Here is a 20,592-nt window from a genome sequence, read left to right as displayed (position 1 = left end):
TTGGAGCCTTGACTGGCTGATAGAGGGCGATTGACGTCGGGTGACGGAGCAAGTAACGGAGCGGGTGATGTAGCGGGGGCTGGGGCAGGCAGAACCGCCGTATCTTTATCACGGTTTTCCCAGGCCACCGAATGGCGACGCTGCATATGCTGACGCAACGCTGTAGTCCCAACATGGGCCCCCTGGCCACGCTTGACTTTCTGGCCACATAGTCGACATACGGCTACGTTTACTTCCTCGGGCGGCTTGACGAAAAATTGCCACACCGCCGAGTAGGAAACTTTGCCCCCGCTACTCCTCACTGGCTGACTGCTACTTCCTCCGTGCACACCGGCACCAATACTGGCCGTGGTGGTAGGCTGCAGTGGAGCTGGTGCTCTACTCCGTGGCCGTTTGCCTCCACTGACACTGCTGCGACCCTGCTGCCTCCTGGGCAACCCACCGACTGTTTTGCTCGCTGCCAAGCTGGCACCCTCTTCTCCTGATGATGCGGAAGAAATTGCCTGATGACGACGAGGCTGCCAAGTGCGATCAGCCTCATCATCATCAATTAGGGTCTCCGCCTCACTACTAGCCCCCTCGGCTGCGTGTGGGTGAGGAGACAGACCTGTCTCTAGACCGGCTACCAAGCCACTCTCCTCGCCAGTACTTCTTCGCCTGGCTGCTGAAGAGGCGGATGTCTCCCCCCGTTCCTGACCGCCCTCTGTTAGCTCTTCCTCACTGTACAGTGGGGCTGAGCCCACAGCATGCGATACTTCGCTTGGTGGGGGAACAGCAAAGGACAGGGGCAGGTAGAGGACACGTGATTTCAGTGGGCTTGCTCCCGGGCCATGCCAACTAACGGTTGTGTCTGACGTACCCACCGACCGTTGGCTGTAGGTGTCAGAGGTGACCTGGGAAGAGGAAGACGACCGAGCCAACCAATCGATGACGGCAGGGTTGTCGGTGGAGACACGACCGCTGGAGGACACCGGGAGCACTGGCCTCTGGCTGCGAATAGTGCTGCCTCGACCCCTTCCTCTGCTGCCACGTCTGCTCGCTCCTAAAACATTGCCTCCTCTGCCACTGCTCTGCATGTTGTCTGACATACTCTTTAATTCAACGATTCTGTGTCCCTGAGTAACAATTCTGTGTCCCTGAGTAACAATTCTGTGTCTGTCCCTGAGTAACAATTATGTGGCCCTAAGTAACAGTTCTGTGGCCCTAAGTAACAGTTCTGTGGCCCTAAGTAACAGTTCTGTGGCCCTCAGTAACAATTCTGTGGCCCTAAGTAACGGTTCTGTGGCCCTCAGTAACAATTCTGTGTCCCTGAGTAACAATTCTGTGTCTGTCCCTCAGTAACAATTCTGTGGCCCTAAGTAACGTTTCTGTGGCCCTCAGTAACAATTCTGTGGCCCTCAGTAACAATTCTGTGGCCCTGAGTAACAATTCTGTGTCCCTGAGTAACAATTCTGTGTCCCTGAGTAACAATTCTGTGTCCCTGAGTAACAATTCTGTGTCCCTGAGTAACAGTTCTGTGGCCCTAAGTAACAGTTCTGTGGCCCTCAGTAACAATTCTGTGGCCCTAAGTAACGTTTCTGTGTCCCTGAGTAACAATTCTGTGTCCCTGAGTAACAATTCTGTGTCCCTGAGTAACAATTCTGTGTCCCTGAGTAACAATTCTGTGTCCCTGAGTAACGGTTCTGTGGCCCTCAGTAACAATTCTGTGTCCCTGAGTAACGTTTCTGTGGCCCTCAGTAACGATTCTGTGGCCCTCAGTAACAATTCTGTCTGTCCCTGAGTAACAATTCTGTGGCCCTAACTAGCGTTTCTGTGGCCCTAAGTAACGATTCTGTGGCCCTCACTAACAATTCTGTGTCCCTGAGTAATGTTTCTCTGTCCCCTAGTAACGTTTCTGTGGCCCTAACTCTGTCACTAATACAGAGCGGTCTGCCTCTCTTGAATGACTGGAGGCAAATGAAGAATTCTAAAATGGCCACCATTTATAGCTCGACCATTACACAGTGCTGGCTGGCTGGCTGCTGATTGGCTAATGCGATCACATGTCATTAAGGAATGCATTATGGGTCAGCGCGCCTTGTCTGCGCGCCTTCCCAGACATCCCGCTCCGTCGCCGCACATGTCCGCCGCCATTTTAGGAAACATTTCGATTCGCGCATCCGAAGTATGCTATTTTTCGGATTCGGCACGAATCGAAAATTTTCCAATATTCGAAACAAATTCCACTTCGCCTACTTCAATTCGCTCATCTCTACTCCTCACGTGTCCCTGTAGCTCAGGAGAGGGACAGTGACCAGCGCCATATTGAGGGGAGGGGCCTCCCGCCGGAGTAAAAAACTCTGTTAATTTGTGGGGCCCTCCTTATTTTTCCTCTTCCTTATTGTGCCTCCTTGATGCCCCCCTCTTTCCGAGGACTTACTGTGAGGTTGGCGGGTGTCCCCGCTGACACACTTCGCTGTGCTAGGCTGCGGATCTCGGTGGCTCCCGGAGCTCTCCTACAGAGCTGCCATTTCCCTCTGCAGCCGGCCATGCCCACCTTCATTTTCTTTCTTCATTTTCAAAACACTTGTGGCAATGATCGAGATCTGTAAAATACTCACCATGCTTCTTAGCAAATTCCTTGGGGTGACCAGTAAAGAGGCCCTGCTCAACTCCACCTGTAACAAAACATCCCTTGAATTTAAAGAGGACAAACAACAGATCTTCAGCAACTTATCCCCTCGAACTTTGGCCAAGAGGCGCTCCCTGAGACCAGTTACAGCTCATCTTCAACAGCATTGTGGGACGCTAATGCTAGCTGAAGTCGCCGGAGACACTAATACAGTGATCAGTAAAAAAATCTGTAAACTGTACTAAAGATACTGATGGGAGTGAAGGGATTAACAGGGGGAGATCAGGGGGATAAATGTGACCTAGCTGTGCTTTTACTGTAAAAGTGTAATACTTCTGACCCACGTGGATCTGCTTTCTTCTTTCTCTGGAATGGAATGTGCCCAGGGAGAGAAGATTGCATCATTTCCTGTACCTGTGTAAGTGTAACCAAAGGTACAGGAAGATCACTGATAGGGCAGGGAGCAATCAGCAAATCCATCCTGAACATCACTGGCCTTAATCTGCTGATTGCTCAGTTGGGCACGGAACCACGGCACCCCTGGGTCGGCAGGAGCGTGCCCATGGACTGTGATCAAGGCGGGAGCACAAGTCATGTATATATACATATGATTGTGTGCAGGGAGCCCGCCCTGTAGTAGTAATTCTGCTATAGGGCGGAGCTGAACCGGTTTTTAAAGACCTGCGGCGTGTGTCTTCCCCCATGTCAATTATTCTCAAGTTATGTTGTTACAAAATCTAAAATAACTGACTTTTTTTAAAAAATTTGTTTTTATAATTTACATGTTATAATTATTTTATAATACCATATTATATATTTTAATTATGATGACAATTATACACTTATAACAGAAAATGCTTTCAGTGTGAGACTCTGGGGAAATGACATCTTATTCCAGGGACTGATCTTATCCGCCTTCCTTTAGTTGTGATGAGTTTCTCCTGAAGATCAGAAATCGTTCAATATATACCGAACAACGATCCTCCCAACTGAGGGAACAGATCTCATCACCTCCTTCACACTCCACGTAGAAAAAAAGATGTTTTACTATCTGAAGGAAACGTCTATAACTGTCATTGGATCAACTCTCTAATTGCTTCATTCAAATCTCCCGCCGGAATTCTATGTGACGTCACAGACAATCCGCCCTCTTACCGCCAAATCCGATACGGAGAACCGACCGCATCCATTTACCGTTTTATCTGGGAAGATCGATCAACCCTTCCATTCATTCCAGGCTCTGCGATCAGCCAAACATCATTATAAGGACATTGCAAATATTCATATAAAGACCGTTTATTAAGATTTATGTTTTCCCTCCAATCCCTCAGAATACAAAACCCGACAAGATCTAGTTATTAGTCTGTTGATTTAGTTGTAGAGAAGAGATCAATGAAAAGTCTACAGAACAAGAAAACACTTCCTGCACTAGAAACATCGACACCGAGATCTCCGGATACATTTCTATGGACTTCTCGTCAGACAAACATTACTGGCTGATGGAGACAACGCCCACAGCTGTGATTGGCTCAGATTTCAAATTGCTGTCATCACATTCTGCCCGCCGGGATTGTGTAGATCGTTCCAGACAAATATTCCGCCCGATTATACCGCCAAATCCGACCTGAGAACTGATCAGATGAGACATTTATCCGAGAAGTATTATCATCGCTTTCATCCCAAGTAGATGTATTGATGAGTCTGGAGATGGATTTCCATATTTGCCGAATCATGTAAAACATTGTGAATACAAGTATTGTAGATTCCATGATCACATCTGTATACGATCATGTCACTGACCGATATTTATGTGTCCCTCCTTCACACATGTAGCAGTTACAGATCCCCCTCCCCCCATATCACATCCAGAATATTCATAAAAACAAATGTGAAATGACTGGTAGGAATAAGGAGACTGCCAGAGAAATACGGACAATGTATCCAGAGAGAACATATGACATGTCTGAGGAACCAAATCGGATTCCTCCTCCAAATCAGTCACTAAAAATCATCCAAATGTTTACAAGGGTCTAAATCAATGAAATTCTCTGCAGAGGAATGAATGGCTGTGACCCCGCCCCTTTCCATCAGTCTCCCTTCAGGTCCGCTAGGAATTATAAACAGGAACGTGGGGCATCGGTATAAATGTTTGTGTTGTTTATTTCCAAGTCATATTTATCAATATTAAATTGCTGTTAACAATAGTAACTGGTGATGATGGTTTGTGTTCTGAAATGTGAAAGATGAATGTTTCTGTGTAATCTCCGAGGAAGAAATAGAAAACTATTGAAAAGAATGAAGAGATTTCTCTCCTGGAGATGGATTTATATATTTGAAATGTGTATAATGGTTACAAATGAATCCAATTTTGTGTAATGAATAAGTGTGACTCCGCCTCTTCCCAGGAAGGTTCCCATCAGGTCCGCAAATGCTCTATAAAAGGAAGGCGGGCCCAGCCCAGAGCTCAGTCGATGTTTGCAGCAGAGAAGAATCGTCATGTCTGGTCGCGGTAAAGGAGGGAAGGGTCTGGGGAAAGGCGGCGCCAAGCGCCACAGGAAGGTGCTCCGGGACAACATCCAGGGCATCACCAAACCCGCCATCCGCCGTTTGGCCCGCAGAGGGGGAGTCAAGCGCATCTCCGGCCTCATCTATGAGGAGACCCGCGGAGTGCTGAAAGTCTTCCTGGAGAATGTCATCCGCGATGCCGTCACCTACACCGAGCACGCCAAGAGGAAGACCGTCACCGCCATGGATGTCGTCTATGCTCTCAAACGACAGGGACGCACTCTCTACGGATTCGGGGGATAAATCATCATAACCGCCCCCCCCCCCCCTTCATCGTCACAAAGGCCCTTCTCAGGGCCCCCCACCTTCTCATACAAAGGGCTATTGATTGATCATCTCCAGGGTTCTATCTGCTCCTCCTGGAGGGAGAAGGATTGCCGCTCATTCCAGTAAGGGGGGATGATGGAGCTATTCTTTAGTCATTCTATATAACAGGATGACGTCATGTATAGATATAGTTCGGCAATTTCACCAATGAATCTGTCCAATCATCTGATTATAGTGTGTGATCAGTAATCGGGATGGATCTGGTTCGGAATGCCGGATTTTGCATTCTAAGTTCTGAGTGACATAAACATGTAGGTGATCGCAATGCGCTTGTAACGATTGTGGCCAATCTGAGCCCCGAATAATGAAAGGGTTAATGGATGCTTTACAAAGAGAAACACATTTGATTCTTCAGATATGTAATATTTCCTCTGTCGATTCATTGTACAGATTTCTGAGACCTTTCAATATTCTGGATGTGATATTGGGGGGGGGATTTGTAATTGCTAAAAGTCTGACGGAAGAACAAACACATATGTGTCAATGACATGATCGTGTACAGATCTGATGAAAAATCGTACAATACTTTATTCTCATCATATAGAAAGGTAGAGATTAGAGATGAGCGAATCGAAGTAGGCGAAGTGGAATTTGTTTTGAATATTAGAAAAATTTTGATTCGCGCCGAAATCCGAAAATTAGCATACTTCGGATCCTCGAATCAAAATTTTTCCTAAAATGGCGGCGACATGTGCGGCGACGGAGCGGGGATGTCTGGGAAGGCGCGCTGACCCATAATGCATTCATTCATGACATGTGATCGCATTAGCCAATCAGCATCCAGCCAGCCAGCACTGTGTAATGGTCGAGCTATAAATGGCGGCCATTTTAGAATTCGCCATTAGCCTCCAGTCATTCAAGAGAGGCAGACCTCTCTGTATTAGGGACAGAGTTAGGGCCACCGAAACGTTACTTAGGGCCACCGAAACGTTACTTAGGGCCACCGAAACGTTACTTAGGGCCACCGAAACGTTACTTAGGGCCACCGAAACGTTACTTAGGGCCACCGAAACGTTACTTAGGGCCACAGAATCGTTACTTAGGGACACAGAACCGTTACTTAGGGCCACAGAAACGGTACTTAGGGACACAGAATTGTTACTCAGGGACAGACACTGAATTGTTACTCAGGGACAGACACAAAATTGTTACTCAGGGACAGACACAAAATTGTTACTGAGGGACACAGAATTGTTACTGAGGGACACAGAATTGTTACTGAGGGACACAGAACTGTTACTCAGGGACACAGAACTGTTACGGACACAAAATTGTTACTTAGGGACACAGAATTGTTACTCAGGGACAGACACAGAATTGTTACTGAGGGAAAGACACAGAATTGTTACTGAGGGACACAGAATTGTTACTCAGGGACACAGAACTGTTACTCAGGGACAGACACAGAATTGTTCCTGAGGGACACAGAATTGTTCCTGAGGGACACAGAATTGTTACTGAGGGACAGACACAGAATTTTTACTGAGGGACACAGAACTGTTACTCAGGGACACATAACTGTTACTCAGGGACACAGAACTGTTACTCAGGGACAGAGACAGTAACAATTCTGTGTCCCTCAGTAACAATTCTGTCTCTGTCCCTGAGTAACAGTTCTGTGTCCCTGAGTAACAGCTCTGTGTCCCTCAGTAAAAATTCTGTGTCTGTCCCTCAGTAACAATTATGTGTCCCTCAGGAACAATTCTGTGTCTGTCCCTGAGTAACAATTCTGTGTCCCTCAGTAACAATTCTGTGTCCCTCAGTAACAATTCTGTGTCTGTCCCTGAGTAACAGTTCTGTGTCCGTGAGTAACAGTTCTGTGTCCCTCAGTAACAATTCTGTGTCTGTCCCTAAGTAACAATTTTGTGTCTGTCCCTGAGTAACAGTTCTGTGTCCCTGAGTAACAGTTCTGTGTCCCTGAGTAACAGTTCTGTGTCCCTCAGTAACAATTCTGTGTCTGTCCCTGAGTAACAGTTCTGTGTCCCTGAGTAACAGTTCTGTGTCCCTCAGTAACAATTCTGTGTCCCTCAGTAACAATTCTGAGGGACACAGAATTGTTACTCAGGGACAGACACGTAATTGTTACTGAGGGACACAGAACTGTTACTCAGGGACAGACACAGAATTGTTACTGAGGGACACAGAATTGTTACTGAGGGACACAGAACTGTTACTCAGGTACACAGAACTGTTACTCAGGGAAACAGAACTGTTACTCAGGGACAGACACAGAATTGTTCCTGAGGGACACAGAATTGTTCCTGAGGGACACAGAATTGTTCCTGAGGGACAGACACAGAATTGTTACTGAGGGACAGACACAGAATTGTTACTCAGGAACACAGAATTGTTACTCAGGGACACAGAACTGTTACTGAGGGACAGAGACAGAATTGTTACTGAGGGACACAGGATTGATACTGAGGGACACAGAATTGTTACTCAGGGGCAGACACAGAATTTTTACTGAGGGACACAGAACTGTTACTCAGGGACACAGAATTGTTACTGAGGGACAGACACAGAATTTTTACTGAGGGACACAGAACTGTTACTCAGGGACAGAGACAGTAACAATTCTGTGTCCCTCAGTAACAATTCTGTCTCTGTCCCTGAGTAACAGTTCTGTGTCCCTGAGTAACAGTTCTGTGTCCCTCAGTAAAAATTCTGTGTCTGTCCCTCAGTAACAATTCTGTGTCCCTCAGGAACAATTCTGTGTCCCTCAGGAACAATTCTGTGTCTGTCCCTGACTAACAGTTCTGTGTCCCTGACTAACAATTCTGTGTCCCTCAGTAACAATTCTGTGTCTGTCCCTGAGTAACAATTATGTGTCCCTCAGTAACAATTCTGTGTCCCTCAGTAACAATTATGTGTCTGTCCCTGAGTAACAGTTCTGTGTCCGTGAGTAACAGTTCTGTGTCCCTCAGTAACAATTTTGTGTCTGTCCCTGAGTAACAATTCTGTGTCCCTGAGTAACAGTTCTGTGTCCCTGACTAACAATTCTGTGTCCCTCAGTAATAATTCTGTGTCCCTCAGTAACAATTCGGTGTCTGTCCCTGAGTAACAGTTCTGTGTCCCTGAGTAACAGTTCTGTGTCCCTCAGTAACAATTCTGTGTCCCTCAGTAATTCTGTTTCCCTTGCTCCGTCACCCGACGTCAACCGCCCTCTATCAGCCAGTCAAGGCTCCAACATCTCTGCTGAGGGGAGTTGTTCCGCTCGTTCAGATGCTCCTTCTCCTGCTACTCCTCTTCACGGATTCCGTCAGCAGTCTTTTTTGGAATCCGTTTCCAAGAGACAACAGTTTGCGAGCATGCACCCGACGGTGCAAAAGCTGAACGTCCTTCTGTCCAAGTTGCTGGTGCTGCAGTCCCTCCCTTTCCAAGTGGTGGACTCAGCACCTTTCCGAGAAATGATGGCTTGTGCCGTGCCGCGGTGGAGAGTGCCAAGCCGGCATTTCTTCGCCAAAAAGGCAGTGCCAGCCCTGCATTCACATGTAGAAGAGATGGTGGGCCAGTCTTTGAGCATGTCGGTCTCTGCCAAAGTGCACGGCAGCGCCGACGTGTGGAGCTGTAACTACGGTCAGGGACAGTACATGTCATTTACGGCCCACTGGGTGAACGTGGTGCCGGCACAGCCGCACCAGCAACTTGGACAGGTCACGCCGCTTTTGCCTCCACGTTTGCACGTCCTTGGTCCAGCAAACATATCCGCCTCTACCACCTCTTCTTCCGCCGTGTCCTCAGCCGCCACCCCCGTGCCAAGTCCCATTACCCGACCGGCATATCACATGTGCAGGGCGCAACGGTGTCACGCTGTGCTGCACCTGGTATGCCTTGGCGAACGTAGTCACACAGGGGAGGAACTGAGTGTAATGAACAGAGAAATCGACAGATGGCTGTCTCCGCGCAAACTGAAAATCGGAACCATGTTGACCGACAACGGAAAGAACATGGTGTCTGCTCTGCGTCAAGGAAGGTTGTGCCATGCGCCATGCATGGCTCACGTGTTCAATCTGGTTGTCAAGCGGTTCCTAAAATCCACCATCCCACTGCAAGACATCCTTAAAATGTCACGTAAACTTTGCATGCATTCACAGCATCGCCTGATCTGCGACGTTGCGACGTTGCAACAAGGTGGAATTCAACCCTACACATGTTAGACCGCCTTTACGAGCAGCGAAAGGCCATCACCGATTTCCTGATGTTACAAGCGGATAAAGGTACTCCCCTGTGTAACTTAGATGTCAGCCATTGGCAGCTCATGCGTGACACCTGCCGCTTGCTCAGGCCCTTTGAGGAGGCCACGCTATTTGTGAGTCGGCAGGACTATGGGATGAACGACGTCATTCCTCTGTTGCACGTCCTGGAACAAATGCTGTTAACAATGGCTGGTCAGGGTGCGGTAGACGTGGCGCACAGATCTCAACACCACAGGACCCCTGTGGGGGCAGGACAGGAAGAAGAGGAGGAGGTAGAGGAGGACATTGGTGCTCAGGAATTATTGAGTGAAATGGGTGGTTTTTCCACTCAGCGGACAGGAGTGGAGGAGCAGGAGCATCTGGTAGAGGAGGAGGAAGAGGAGACAGAGGACCCAGACGCACCGTGGCAGTATGCTGTGGAGATGGAGGCAGGGAGTCCCTCGCATTCCTTGGCACAAATGGCCCATAGCATGCTCGGTTGCTTGCGTAGCGACAGCCGAATAATAACCATCAGACAGAGGGATGACTTTTGGCTGTCCACCTTGTTGGACCCTCGCTACCGTTCCAAAATGGTGGCCTTTTTCACACCTGCTGAGAGGGAGGCCAAAATTACGTACTATAAAAAACACCTATGTAGTCAGTTGGACTCTGCCTTTCTGCGCCAACGTCCATCCTCAGACACTGTGGGCCCTGTGCGCTCGTGTTCCGCTGCCATGGCAGCAGGGGAGGGGTGGGGTGGTAGGAGCAGTGGCAGCTCCACCAGCAGCGGCTGCCTCAGTCTGCAGTCGATGATGAGTAGCTTTCTTCACCAGCGCAGTGAGGAAACTACTAACCAGCCGCAGCAGCAGCATCAGGTGGACCTGGAGCAGGAGCTCAAACAACAGGCTTGGGCCTACTTGGACAGCACCCTGCCAACCGAGGTAGACAATCCCCTTGACTACTGGGCAACGAAACTTGACCTTTGGCCCCAACTAGCTGAATTTTCCCTTGAAAGGCTGTCATGCCCGGCCAGTAGCGTGGCATCGGAGCGCGTGTTTAGTGCGGCAGGAGGTATTGTAACTCCGCGGAGGACACGACTGTCCACCCAAAGAGTGGAGAGACTCACGTTTGTGAAAATGAATCAGGCGTGGATTAGTCTGGATTTCAAACCACCAGTTCCTGACACAACTGACTAAATCCGCCATGAATCATGCCCTGCCATGTGCCACTTTCAGGTCTCCTCACACTGCTGCTGTGTTCCATTTTGTCACAGGGTGCTGGCAGATTACGGGCCTCCCATTGCTGCTGCCAGGCCCCTAATCTGCCATGGGCCCCCGTACCTCCTCCTCATGCTGCTGCCAGGTCCACAGTGTGTCATGGGTCCCTGTACGGCCTCCCATTGCTGCTGTCTCCATCGCCACACTCTGCCATGTGCCAATTTCAGGTCTCCTCACCCTGCTTCTGGGTTCCATTTTGTCATAGGTTGCTGGCAGATTACGGGCGTCTCCCATTGCTGCTGCCAGGCCTGTAATCTGCCATGGGCCCCTGTACCGCCTCCTCACGCTGCTGCCAGGTCCACAGTGTGTCATGGGTCCCTGTACGGCCTCCCATTGCTGCTGTCTCCATCGCCACACTCTGCCATGTGCCACTTTCAGGTCTCCTCACACTCCTGCTGGGTTCCATTTTGTCATAGGATGCTGGCAGATTACAGGCCTCCCATAGCTGCTGCCAGGCCCCTAATCTGCCATGGGCCCCCGTACCGCCTACTCATGCTGCTGCCAGGTCCACAGTGTCTCATGGGTCCCTGTACCGCCTCCCATTGCTGCTGTCTCCATCGCCACACTCTGCCATGTGCCACTTTCAGGTCTCCTCACACTCCTGCTGGGTTCCATTTTGTCATAGGATGCTGGCAGTTTACAGGCCTCCCATAGCTGCTTCCAGGCCCCTAATCTGCCATGGGCCCCCGTATCGCTTCCTCACGCTGCTGCCAGGTCCACAGTGTGTCATGGGTCCCTGTACGGCCTCCCATTGCTGCTGTCTCCATCGCCACACTCTGCCATGTGCCACTTTCAGGTCTCCTCACACTGCTTCTGGGTTCCATTTTGTCATAGGTTGCTGGCAGATTACGGGCGTCTCCCATTGCTGCTGCCAGGCCCCTAATCTGCCATGGGCCCCTGTACCGCCTCCTCATGCTACTGCCAGGTCCACAGTGTGTCATGCCATGTGCCACTTTCAGGTGTCCTCACATTGCTGCTGGGTTCCTTTTTGTCATAGGATGCTGGCAGATTACGGGCCTCACATTGCTACGGCCAGGCCCATAATCTGCCATGGGCCCCAGTACCCCCTCCTCATGCTGCTGCCAGGTCCACAGTGTGTCATGCCATGTGCCACTTTCAGGTGTCCTCACACTGCTGCTGGGTTCCAATTTGTCATAGGATGCTGGCAGATTACGGGCCTCACATTGCTGCGGCCAGGCCCCTAATGTGCCATGGGCCCCTGTACCGCCTCCTCACGCTGCTGCCAGGTCCACAGTGTGTCATGGGTCCCTGTACGGCCTCCCATTGCTGCTGTCTCCATCGCCACACTCTGCCATGTGCCACTTTCAGGTCTCCTCACATTCCTGCTGGGTTCCATTTTGTCATAGGTTGCTGGCAGATTACGGGCGTCTCCCATAGCTGCTGCCAGGCCCCTAATCTGCCATGGGCCCCTGTACCGCCTCCTCATGCTGCTGCCAGGTCCACAGTGTCTCATGGGTCTCTGTACCGCCTCCCATTGCTGCTGTCTCCATCGCCACACTCTACCTTGTGCCACTTTCAGGTCTCCTCACACTCCTGCTGGGTTCCATTTTGTCATAGGATGCTGGCAGATTACAGGCCTCCCATAGCTGCTGCCAGGCCCCTAATCTGCCAATGGTCACCCGTACCGCCTCCTCATGCTGCTGCCAGGTCCACAGTGTGTCATGGGTCCCTGTACGGCCTCCCATTGCTGCTGTCTCCATCGCCACACTTTGCCATGTGCCACTTTCAGGTCTGCTCACTCCTGCTGGGTTCCATTTTGTCATAGGATGCTGGCAGATTACAGGCCTCCCATAGCTGCTGCCAGACCCCTAATCTGCCATGGGCCCCTGTACCGCCTCCTCATGCTTCTGCCAGGTCCACAGTGTGTCATGGGTCCCTGTACGGCCTCCCATTGCTGCTGTCTCCATCGCCACACTCTGCCATGTGCCACTTTCAGGTCTCCTCACAATCCTGCTGGGTTCCATTTTGTCATAGGATGCTGGCAGATTACAGGCCTCCCATAGCTGCTGCCAGGCCCCTAATCTGCCATGGGCCCCTGTACCGCCTCCTCATGCTGCTGCCAGGTCCACAGTGTGTCATGGGTCCCTGTACGGCCTCCCATTGCTGCTGTCTCCATCGCCACACTCTGCCATGTGCCACTTTCAGGTCGCCTCACACTGCTTCTGGGTTCCATTTTGTCATAGGTTGCTGGCAGATTACGGGCGTCTCCCAAAGCTGCTGCCAGGCCCCTAATCTGCCATGGGCCCCTGTACCGCCTCCTCATGCTGCTGCCAGGTCCACAGTGTCTCATGGGTCCCTGTACCGCCTCCCATTGCTGCTGTCTCCATCGCCACACTCTGCCATGTGCCACTTTCAGCTCTCCTCACACTCCTGCTGGGTTCCATTTTGTCATAGGATGCTGGAAGATTATGGGCGTCTCCCATTGCTGCTGCCAGGCCTGTAATGTGCCATGGGCCCCTGTACCGCCTCCTCACGCTGCTGCCAGGTCCACAGTGTGTCATGCCATGTGCCACTTTCAGGTGTCCTCACACTGCTGCTGGGTTCCAATTTGTCATAGGATGCTGGCAGATTACGGGCCTCACATTGCTGCGGCCAGGCCCCTAATGTGCCATGGGCCCCTGTACCGCCTCCTCACGCTGCTGCCAGGTCCACAGTGTGTCATGGGTCCCTGTACGGCCTCCCATTGCTGCTGTCTCCATCGCCACACTCTGCCATGTGCCACTTTCAGGTCTCCTCACATTCCTGCTGGGTTCCATTTTGTCATAGGTTGCTGGCAGATTACGGGCGTCTCCCATAGCTGCTGCCAGGCCCCTAATCTGCCATGGGCCCCTGTACCGCCTCCTCATGCTGCTGCCAGGTCCACAGTGTCTCATGGGTCCCTGTACCGCCTCCCATTGCTGCTGTCTCCATCGCCACACTCTACCTTGTGCCACTTTCAGGTCTCCTCACACTCCTGCTGGGTTCCATTTTGTCATAGGATGCTGGCAGATTACAGGCCTCCCATAGCTGCTGCCAGGCCCCTAATCTGCCAATGGTCACCCGTACCGCCTCCTCATGCTGCTGCCAGGTCCACAGTGTGTCATGGGTCCCTGTACGGCCTCCCATTGCTGCTGTCTCCATCGCCACACTCTGCCATGTGCCACTTTCAGGTCTGCTCACTCCTGATGGGTTCCATTTTGTCATAGGATGCTGGCAGATTACAGGCCTCCTATAGCTGCTGCCAGACCCCTAATCTGCCATGGGCCCCTGTACCGCCTCCTCATGCTTCTGCCAGGTCCACAGTGTGTCATGGGTCCCTGTACGGCCTCCCATTGCTGCTGTCTCCATCGCCACACTCTGCCATGTGCCACTTTCAGGTCTCCTCACACTCCTGCTGGGTTCCATTTTGTCATAGGATGCTGGCAGATTACGGGCATCTCCGATTGCTGCTGCCAGGCCTGTAATCTGCCATGGGCCCCTGTACCGCCTCCTCACGCTGCTGCCAGGTCCACAGTGTGTCATGGGTCCCTGTACGGCCTCCCATTGCTGCTGTCTCCATCGCCACACTCTGCCATGTGCCACTTTCAGGTCTCCTCACACTCCTGCTGGGTTCCATTTTGTCATAGGATGCTGGCAGATTACAGGCCTCCCATAGCTGCTGCCAGGCCCCTAATCTGCCATGGGCCCCTGTACTGCCTCCTCATGCTGCTGCCAGGTCCACAGTGTGTCATGGGTCCCTGTACGGCCTCCCATTGCTGCTGTCTCCATCGCCACACTCTGCCATGTGCCACTATCAGGTCGCCTCACACTGCTTCTGGGTTCCATTTTGTCATAGGTTGCTGGCAGATTACGGGCGTCTCCCAAAGCTGCTGCCAGGCCCCTAATCTGCCATGGGCCCCTGTACCGCCTCCTCATGCTGCTGCCAGGTCCACAGTGTCTCATGGGTCCCTGTACCGCCTCCCATTGCTGCTGTCTCCATCGCCACACTCTGCCATGTGCCACTTTCAGGTCTCCTCACACTCCTGCTGGGTTCCATTTTGTCATAGGTTGCTGGCAGATTACGGGCGTCTTCCATAGCTGCTGCCAGGCCCCTAATCTGCCATGGGCCCCTTTACCGCCTCCTCATGCTGCTGCCAGGTCCACAGTGTGTCATGGGTCCCTGTACGGCCTCCCATTGCTGCTGTCTCCATCGCCACACTCTGCCATGTGCCACTTTCAGGTCTCCTCACACACTGCTGGTGTGTTCAATTTTTTGACATAGGGTGCTGGCAGATTACGGGCCTCCTATAGCTGCTGCCAGGCCCCTAATCTGCCATAGGCCCCTATATACCGCCTCCTCATGCTGCTGCTAGGTCCAGAGTCTCTCATGGGTCCCTGTACGGCCTCCCATTGCTGCTGTCTCCATCGCCACACTCTGCCATGTGCCACTTTCAGGTCTCCTCACACACTGCTGGTGTGTTGAATTTTTTGACATAGGGTGCTGGCAGATTACGGGCCTCCCATAGCTGCTGCCAGGCCCCTAATCTGCCATGGGCCCCTATGTACCGCCTCCTCATGCTGCTGTCAAGTCCAGAGTCTCTCATGGGTCCCTGTACGGCCTCCCATTGCTGCTGTCTCCATCGCCTCACTCTGCCATGTGCCACTTTCAGGTCTCCTCACACAGTGCTGGTGTGTTCAATTTTTTGTCATAGGGTGCTGGCAGATTACGGGCCTCCCATAGCTGCTGCCAGGTCCCTAATCTGCCATGGGCCCCTATACCGCCTCCTCATGCTGCTGCCAGGTCCACAGTCTCTCATGGGTCCCTGTACAGCCTCCCATTGCTGCTGTCTCCATCGCCTCACTCTGCCATGTGCCACTTTCAGGTCTCCTCACACACTGCTGGTGTGTTCAATTTTTTGTCATAGGTTGCTGGCAGATTACGGGCCTCCCATAGCTTCTGCCAGGCCCCTAATCTGCCATGGGCCCCTATACCGCCTCCTCATGCTGCTGCCAGGTCCAGAGTCTCTCATGCCATGTGCCACTTTCAGGTCTCCTCACACTGCTGGTGTGTTCAATTTTTTGTCATAGGGTGCTGTCAGATTACGGGCCTCCCATAGCTGCTGCCAGGTCCCTAATCTGCCATGGGCCCCTATACCGCCTCCTCATGCTGCTGCCAGGTCCACAGTCTCTCATGGGTCCCTGTACGGCCTCCCATTGCTGCTGTCTCCATCGCCTCACTCTGCCATGTGCCACTTTCAGGTCTCCTCACACACTGCTGGTGTGTTCAATTTTTTGTCATAGGGTGCTGGCAGATTACGGGCCTCCCATAGCTGCTGCCAGGCCCCTAATCTGCCATGGGCCCCTATACCGCCTCCTCATGCTGCTGCCAGGTCCAGAGTCTCTCATGCCATGTGCCACTTTCAGGTCTCCTCACACTGCTGGTGTGTTCAATTTTTCGTCATAGGGTGCTGGCAGATTACGGGCCTCCCAAAGCTGCTGCCAGGTCCCTAATCTGCCATGGGCCCCTATACCGCCTCCTCATGCTGCTGCCAGGTCCACAGTCTCTCATGGGTCCCTGTACGGCCTCCCATTGCTGCTGTCTTCATCGCCTCACTCTGCCATGTGCCACTTTCAGGTCTCCTCACACACTGCTGGTGTGTTCAATTTTTTGTCATAGGGTGCTGGCAGATTACGGGCCTCCCATAGCTGCTGCCAGGCCCCTAATCTGCCATGGGCCCCTATACCGCCTCCTCATGCTGCTGCCAGGTCCACAGTCTCTCATGCCATGTGCCACTTTCAGGTCTCCTCACACTGCTGGTGTGTTCAATTTTTTGTCATAGGGTGCTGGCAGATTACGGGCCTCCCATAGCTGCTGCCAGGCACGTAATCTGCCATGGGCCCCCGTACCGACTCCTCATGCTGTGACGTTGCAACAAGGTGGAATTCAACCCTACATATGTTAGACCGCCTTTACGAGCAGCGAAAGGCCATCACAGATTTCCTGATGTTAAAAGCGTATAAAGGTACTCCCTGTGTAACTTAGATGTCAGCCATTGGCAGCTCATGCGTGACACCTGCGCTTGCTCAGGCCCTTTGAGGAGGCCACGCTATTCGTGAGTCGGCAGGACTATGGGATGAACGACGTCATTCCTCTGTTGCACGTCCTGGAACAAATGCTGTTAACAATGGCTGGTCAGAGTGCGGTAGACGTGGCGCACAGATCTCAACGCCACATGACCCCTGTGGGGGCAGGACAGGAAGAAGAGGAGGAGGTAGAGGAGGACATTGGTGCTCAGGAATTATTGAGTGAAATGGGTGGTTTTTCCACTCAGCGGACAGGAGTGGAGGAGCAGGAGCATCTGGGAGAGGAGGAGGAGACAGAGGACCCAGACGCACCGTGGCAGTATGCTGTGGAGATGGAGGCAGGGAGTCCCTCGCATTCCTTGGCACAAATGGCCCATAGCATGCTCGCGTAGCGACAGCTGAATAATAACCATCAGACAGAGGGATGACTTTTGGCTGTCCACCTTGTTGGACCCTCGCTACCGTTCTAAAATGGTGGCCTTTTTCACACCTTTTTTTTTACATTTTGTCATAGGTTGCTCTCAGGTTATAGGCCTCCCATAGGTGCCGCCAGGCCCCAAATCGGCCATGGGCCCCCGTACCGCCTGGTCACGCTGCTGCTGGGCCCACAGTGTGACCTGGGTCCCTGTACCGCCTCCCATTGCTCCCACTCTGCCATGTGCCACTTTGAGGTCTCCTCACACTCCTGCGGTTTTCCATTTTGTCATAGGTTGCTGGCAGATTAAAGGCCTCCCATAGGTGCCTCCAGGCCCCAAATCGGCCATGGGCCCCCGTACCGCCTGGTCACGCTGCTGCTGAGCCCACAGTGTGACCTGGGTCCCTGTACCGCCTCCCATTGCTCCCACTCTACCATGTGCCACTTTGAGGTCTCCTCACACTCCTGCGTTTTTCCATTTTGTCATAGGTTGCTGGCAGATTAAAGGCCTCCCATAGGTGCCGCCAGGCCCCAAATCGGCCATGGGCCCCCGTACCGCCTGGTCACGCTGCTGCTGAGCCCACAGTGTGACCTGGGTCCCTGTACCGCCTCCCATTACTCCCACTCTACCATGTGCCACTTTGAGGTCTCCTCACACTACTGCGGTTTTCCATTTTGTCATAGGTTGCTGGCAGATTAAAGGCCTCCCATAGGTGCCGCCAGGCCCCAAATCGGCCATGGGCCCCCGTACCGCCTGGTCACGCTGCTGCTTGGCCCACAGTGTGACCTGGGTCCCTGTACCGCCTCCCATTGCTCCCACTCTACCATGTGCCACTTTCAGATCTCCTCACACACTGCTGGTGTGTTCCATTTTTTGTCATAGGGTGCTGACAGATTACAGGCCTCCCATTGCTGCTGCCAGGCCTGTAATCTGCCATGGGCCCCCGTACCGCCTGGTCACGCTGCTGCTGGGTCCACAGTGTGACATGGGTCCCTGTATCGCCTCCCATTGCTCCCACTCTGCCATGTGCCACTTTGAGGTCTCCTCACACTCCTGCTGTTTTCCATTTTGTCATAGGTTGCTGGCAGATTACAGGCCTCCCATAGGTGCTGCCAGGCCCCAAATCTGCCATGGGCCCCCGTACTGCCTCGTCACGCTGCTGCTGGGTCCACAGTGTGACATGGGTCCCTGTACCGCCTCCCATTGCTCCCACTCTGCCATGTGCCACTTTGAGGTCTCCTCACACTCCTGCTGGTTTCCATTTTGTCATAGGTTGCTGTATGGCCTCCCATTGCTGCTGCCTCCACCGCCACGCTGTGGCTCCAAACACTGGTTTTGGCCCCGTGACTGCCCAAATGAGTGAAGTGTGCGGTGATTCTAAGATCGACGGCACTCATCTGCATGTCATACTGACTGACAGTATTATTTCTCTTCCGCAGCAGACTCCAAGGGCATTTAAATTAAAGGTACAGTGTTCTGCACTAATATTAAGTCTCTCTGAAGCCTAGAAACACCCTTTTTTAAGTTAAATTCACAGCGAATATATTCGACTCGAATCAAATATTTTCCACGAATTCGCCGAATCAGTCGAATCGAACTTTTGAATACTTCGCTCATCTCTACTTGGCTGCATTCAAAAGGTGCCTTACCAAAGATTGCTTGTACGACTTAAAAGAGCACTCAAAGATATGGAGAAGACAACATTCGGGGGTTAAGGGTAATGCAGTCTCAATAATAGAGTATGTCAACCGAGAACGTAGCCCCACAATGGCATAAGCCTTGGGCATTGCCACCAAATATGTAACAGGGGGCCCTCGGCTGATTCACAGCACCAACATAGGCCTGGCATCTGGGGGAACCCCCTCCTTAACCTATCCGGTGTAGCATAACATCTTGTTAAAAATTTGTAGGAGGTTTCTTGAGTCCTAGTGCTGATGGAGAATTTGTGAGAAAAAATGCAAGCTTTTCTTCATTGGCACATATTGATGTTCCATCCTGGAGGAGTTGGACTGCCTGTGCAACCTCTGTAGGGGCCAGGTATCACTTCATGCCATGTCCTCATGTCAGTAGTGACACTGACCCTAGCCAAATGCAAAACTAGTGACAAACAGAAAAGATGTCAGTAGCCACCACCTGTAAATCCATTTCTGTTTAGGGGGTTGTCTTATTGTTGCCCATCTAGTGCACCTGTTTATTTCATTATTACAAAAGCAGATGAAACTGATTAACAATCCCCTCGGCTACTTAACAGACCAGATCAATATTGCAGAAGTTTAAATGACTTGAGGCTATGCTCTGGTTAAAAAAAGGTTTCCTTGTTTTGAGCAGTGTATATAATTATACACGCACACACTATATTGCCGAAAGTATTGGAACACCCCTCCAAATCCAATCACCTCCATGGACACAGGTGTATAAAATCAAACACCTAGGCATGCAGACTGCTTCTACAAACATTTGTGAATTATTATTATACAGGATTTATATAGAGCAGACAGTTTCCTTAGCGCTTTAAAATATAAAGGGGGACAATTTAGCAATGTGACAGTTCAATACTGTAGGGTTAGCAGGGCCCTGCTCCTTAGAGCTTACAATCTAAGAGATTTGTGAAAGAATGGGTCACTCTAAGGAGCTCAGTGAATTCAATTCAATCGTGGTCCCGTGATAGGTTGCCACCTGTGCAATAAGTCCATTTGTGACATTTCCTGGCAACTAAAAATTCCACGGTACACTGCTAGTGGGATTATAACAAAGTGGAAGCAACTGGAAAAAACAGCAACTCAGCCACCAAGTGATAGGCCACGTAAAATGACAGAGCGGGGTCAGCGCATGCTGAAGAGCACAGTGCGCAAAAGTCGCCAACTCTCTGCAGAGTCATTAGCTTAAGACCTTCAAACTTGGTGTGGCCTTCAGATTAGCACAACAACATGAATAGAGAGCTTCATGGAATGGGTTTCCATGGCCGAACAGTTGCATCTAAGCCTTACATCACCAAGTGCAATATAAAGCATCAGATGCAGTGGTGTAAAGCACACCGCCACTGAACTCTAGAGTAGTGGAGACGTGTTCTCTGGAGTGACCAATCATGCTTCTCTGTCTGGTAAAAAAACATGGATGAGCCAGTTTGGGGTAGAGGAACTTGACTGGCCTGCACA

General features: G+C 51.4%; 1 protein-coding gene across 1 annotated transcript; it reads left to right on the top strand.

Moving 5' to 3' along the window:
* Positions 1-5,094: 5,094 nt before the first annotated feature.
* LOC149438331 (histone H4) lies at positions 5,095-5,419 on the top strand. The gene has a single exon (XM_089659852.1). It carries the CDS (start codon positions 5,108-5,110, stop codon positions 5,417-5,419), a length of 312 nt encoding a protein of 103 aa, XP_089515978.1. The 5' UTR covers positions 5,095-5,107.
* Positions 5,420-20,592: the final 15,173 nt, after the last annotated feature.

This window comes from Staurois parvus, unplaced genomic scaffold (genome assembly GCF_062004578.1).
Source record: "Staurois parvus isolate SC_StPar_1 unplaced genomic scaffold, SC_StPar_1.0 ptg001192l, whole genome shotgun sequence".
Classification (NCBI taxonomy): Eukaryota; Metazoa; Chordata; class Amphibia; order Anura; family Ranidae; genus Staurois; species Staurois parvus.
The sequence above is the reverse complement of the archived record's forward strand: the minus strand, read 5'-3'. Positions and strand labels throughout refer to the sequence as shown.

What these genes read in the sequence shown, in the direction of transcription:
- LOC149438331 (XM_089659852.1), top strand. Translation starts at nt 5,108, where the DNA reads ATGTCTGGTCGCGGTAAAGGAGGGAAGGGTCTGGGGAAAGGCGGCGCC.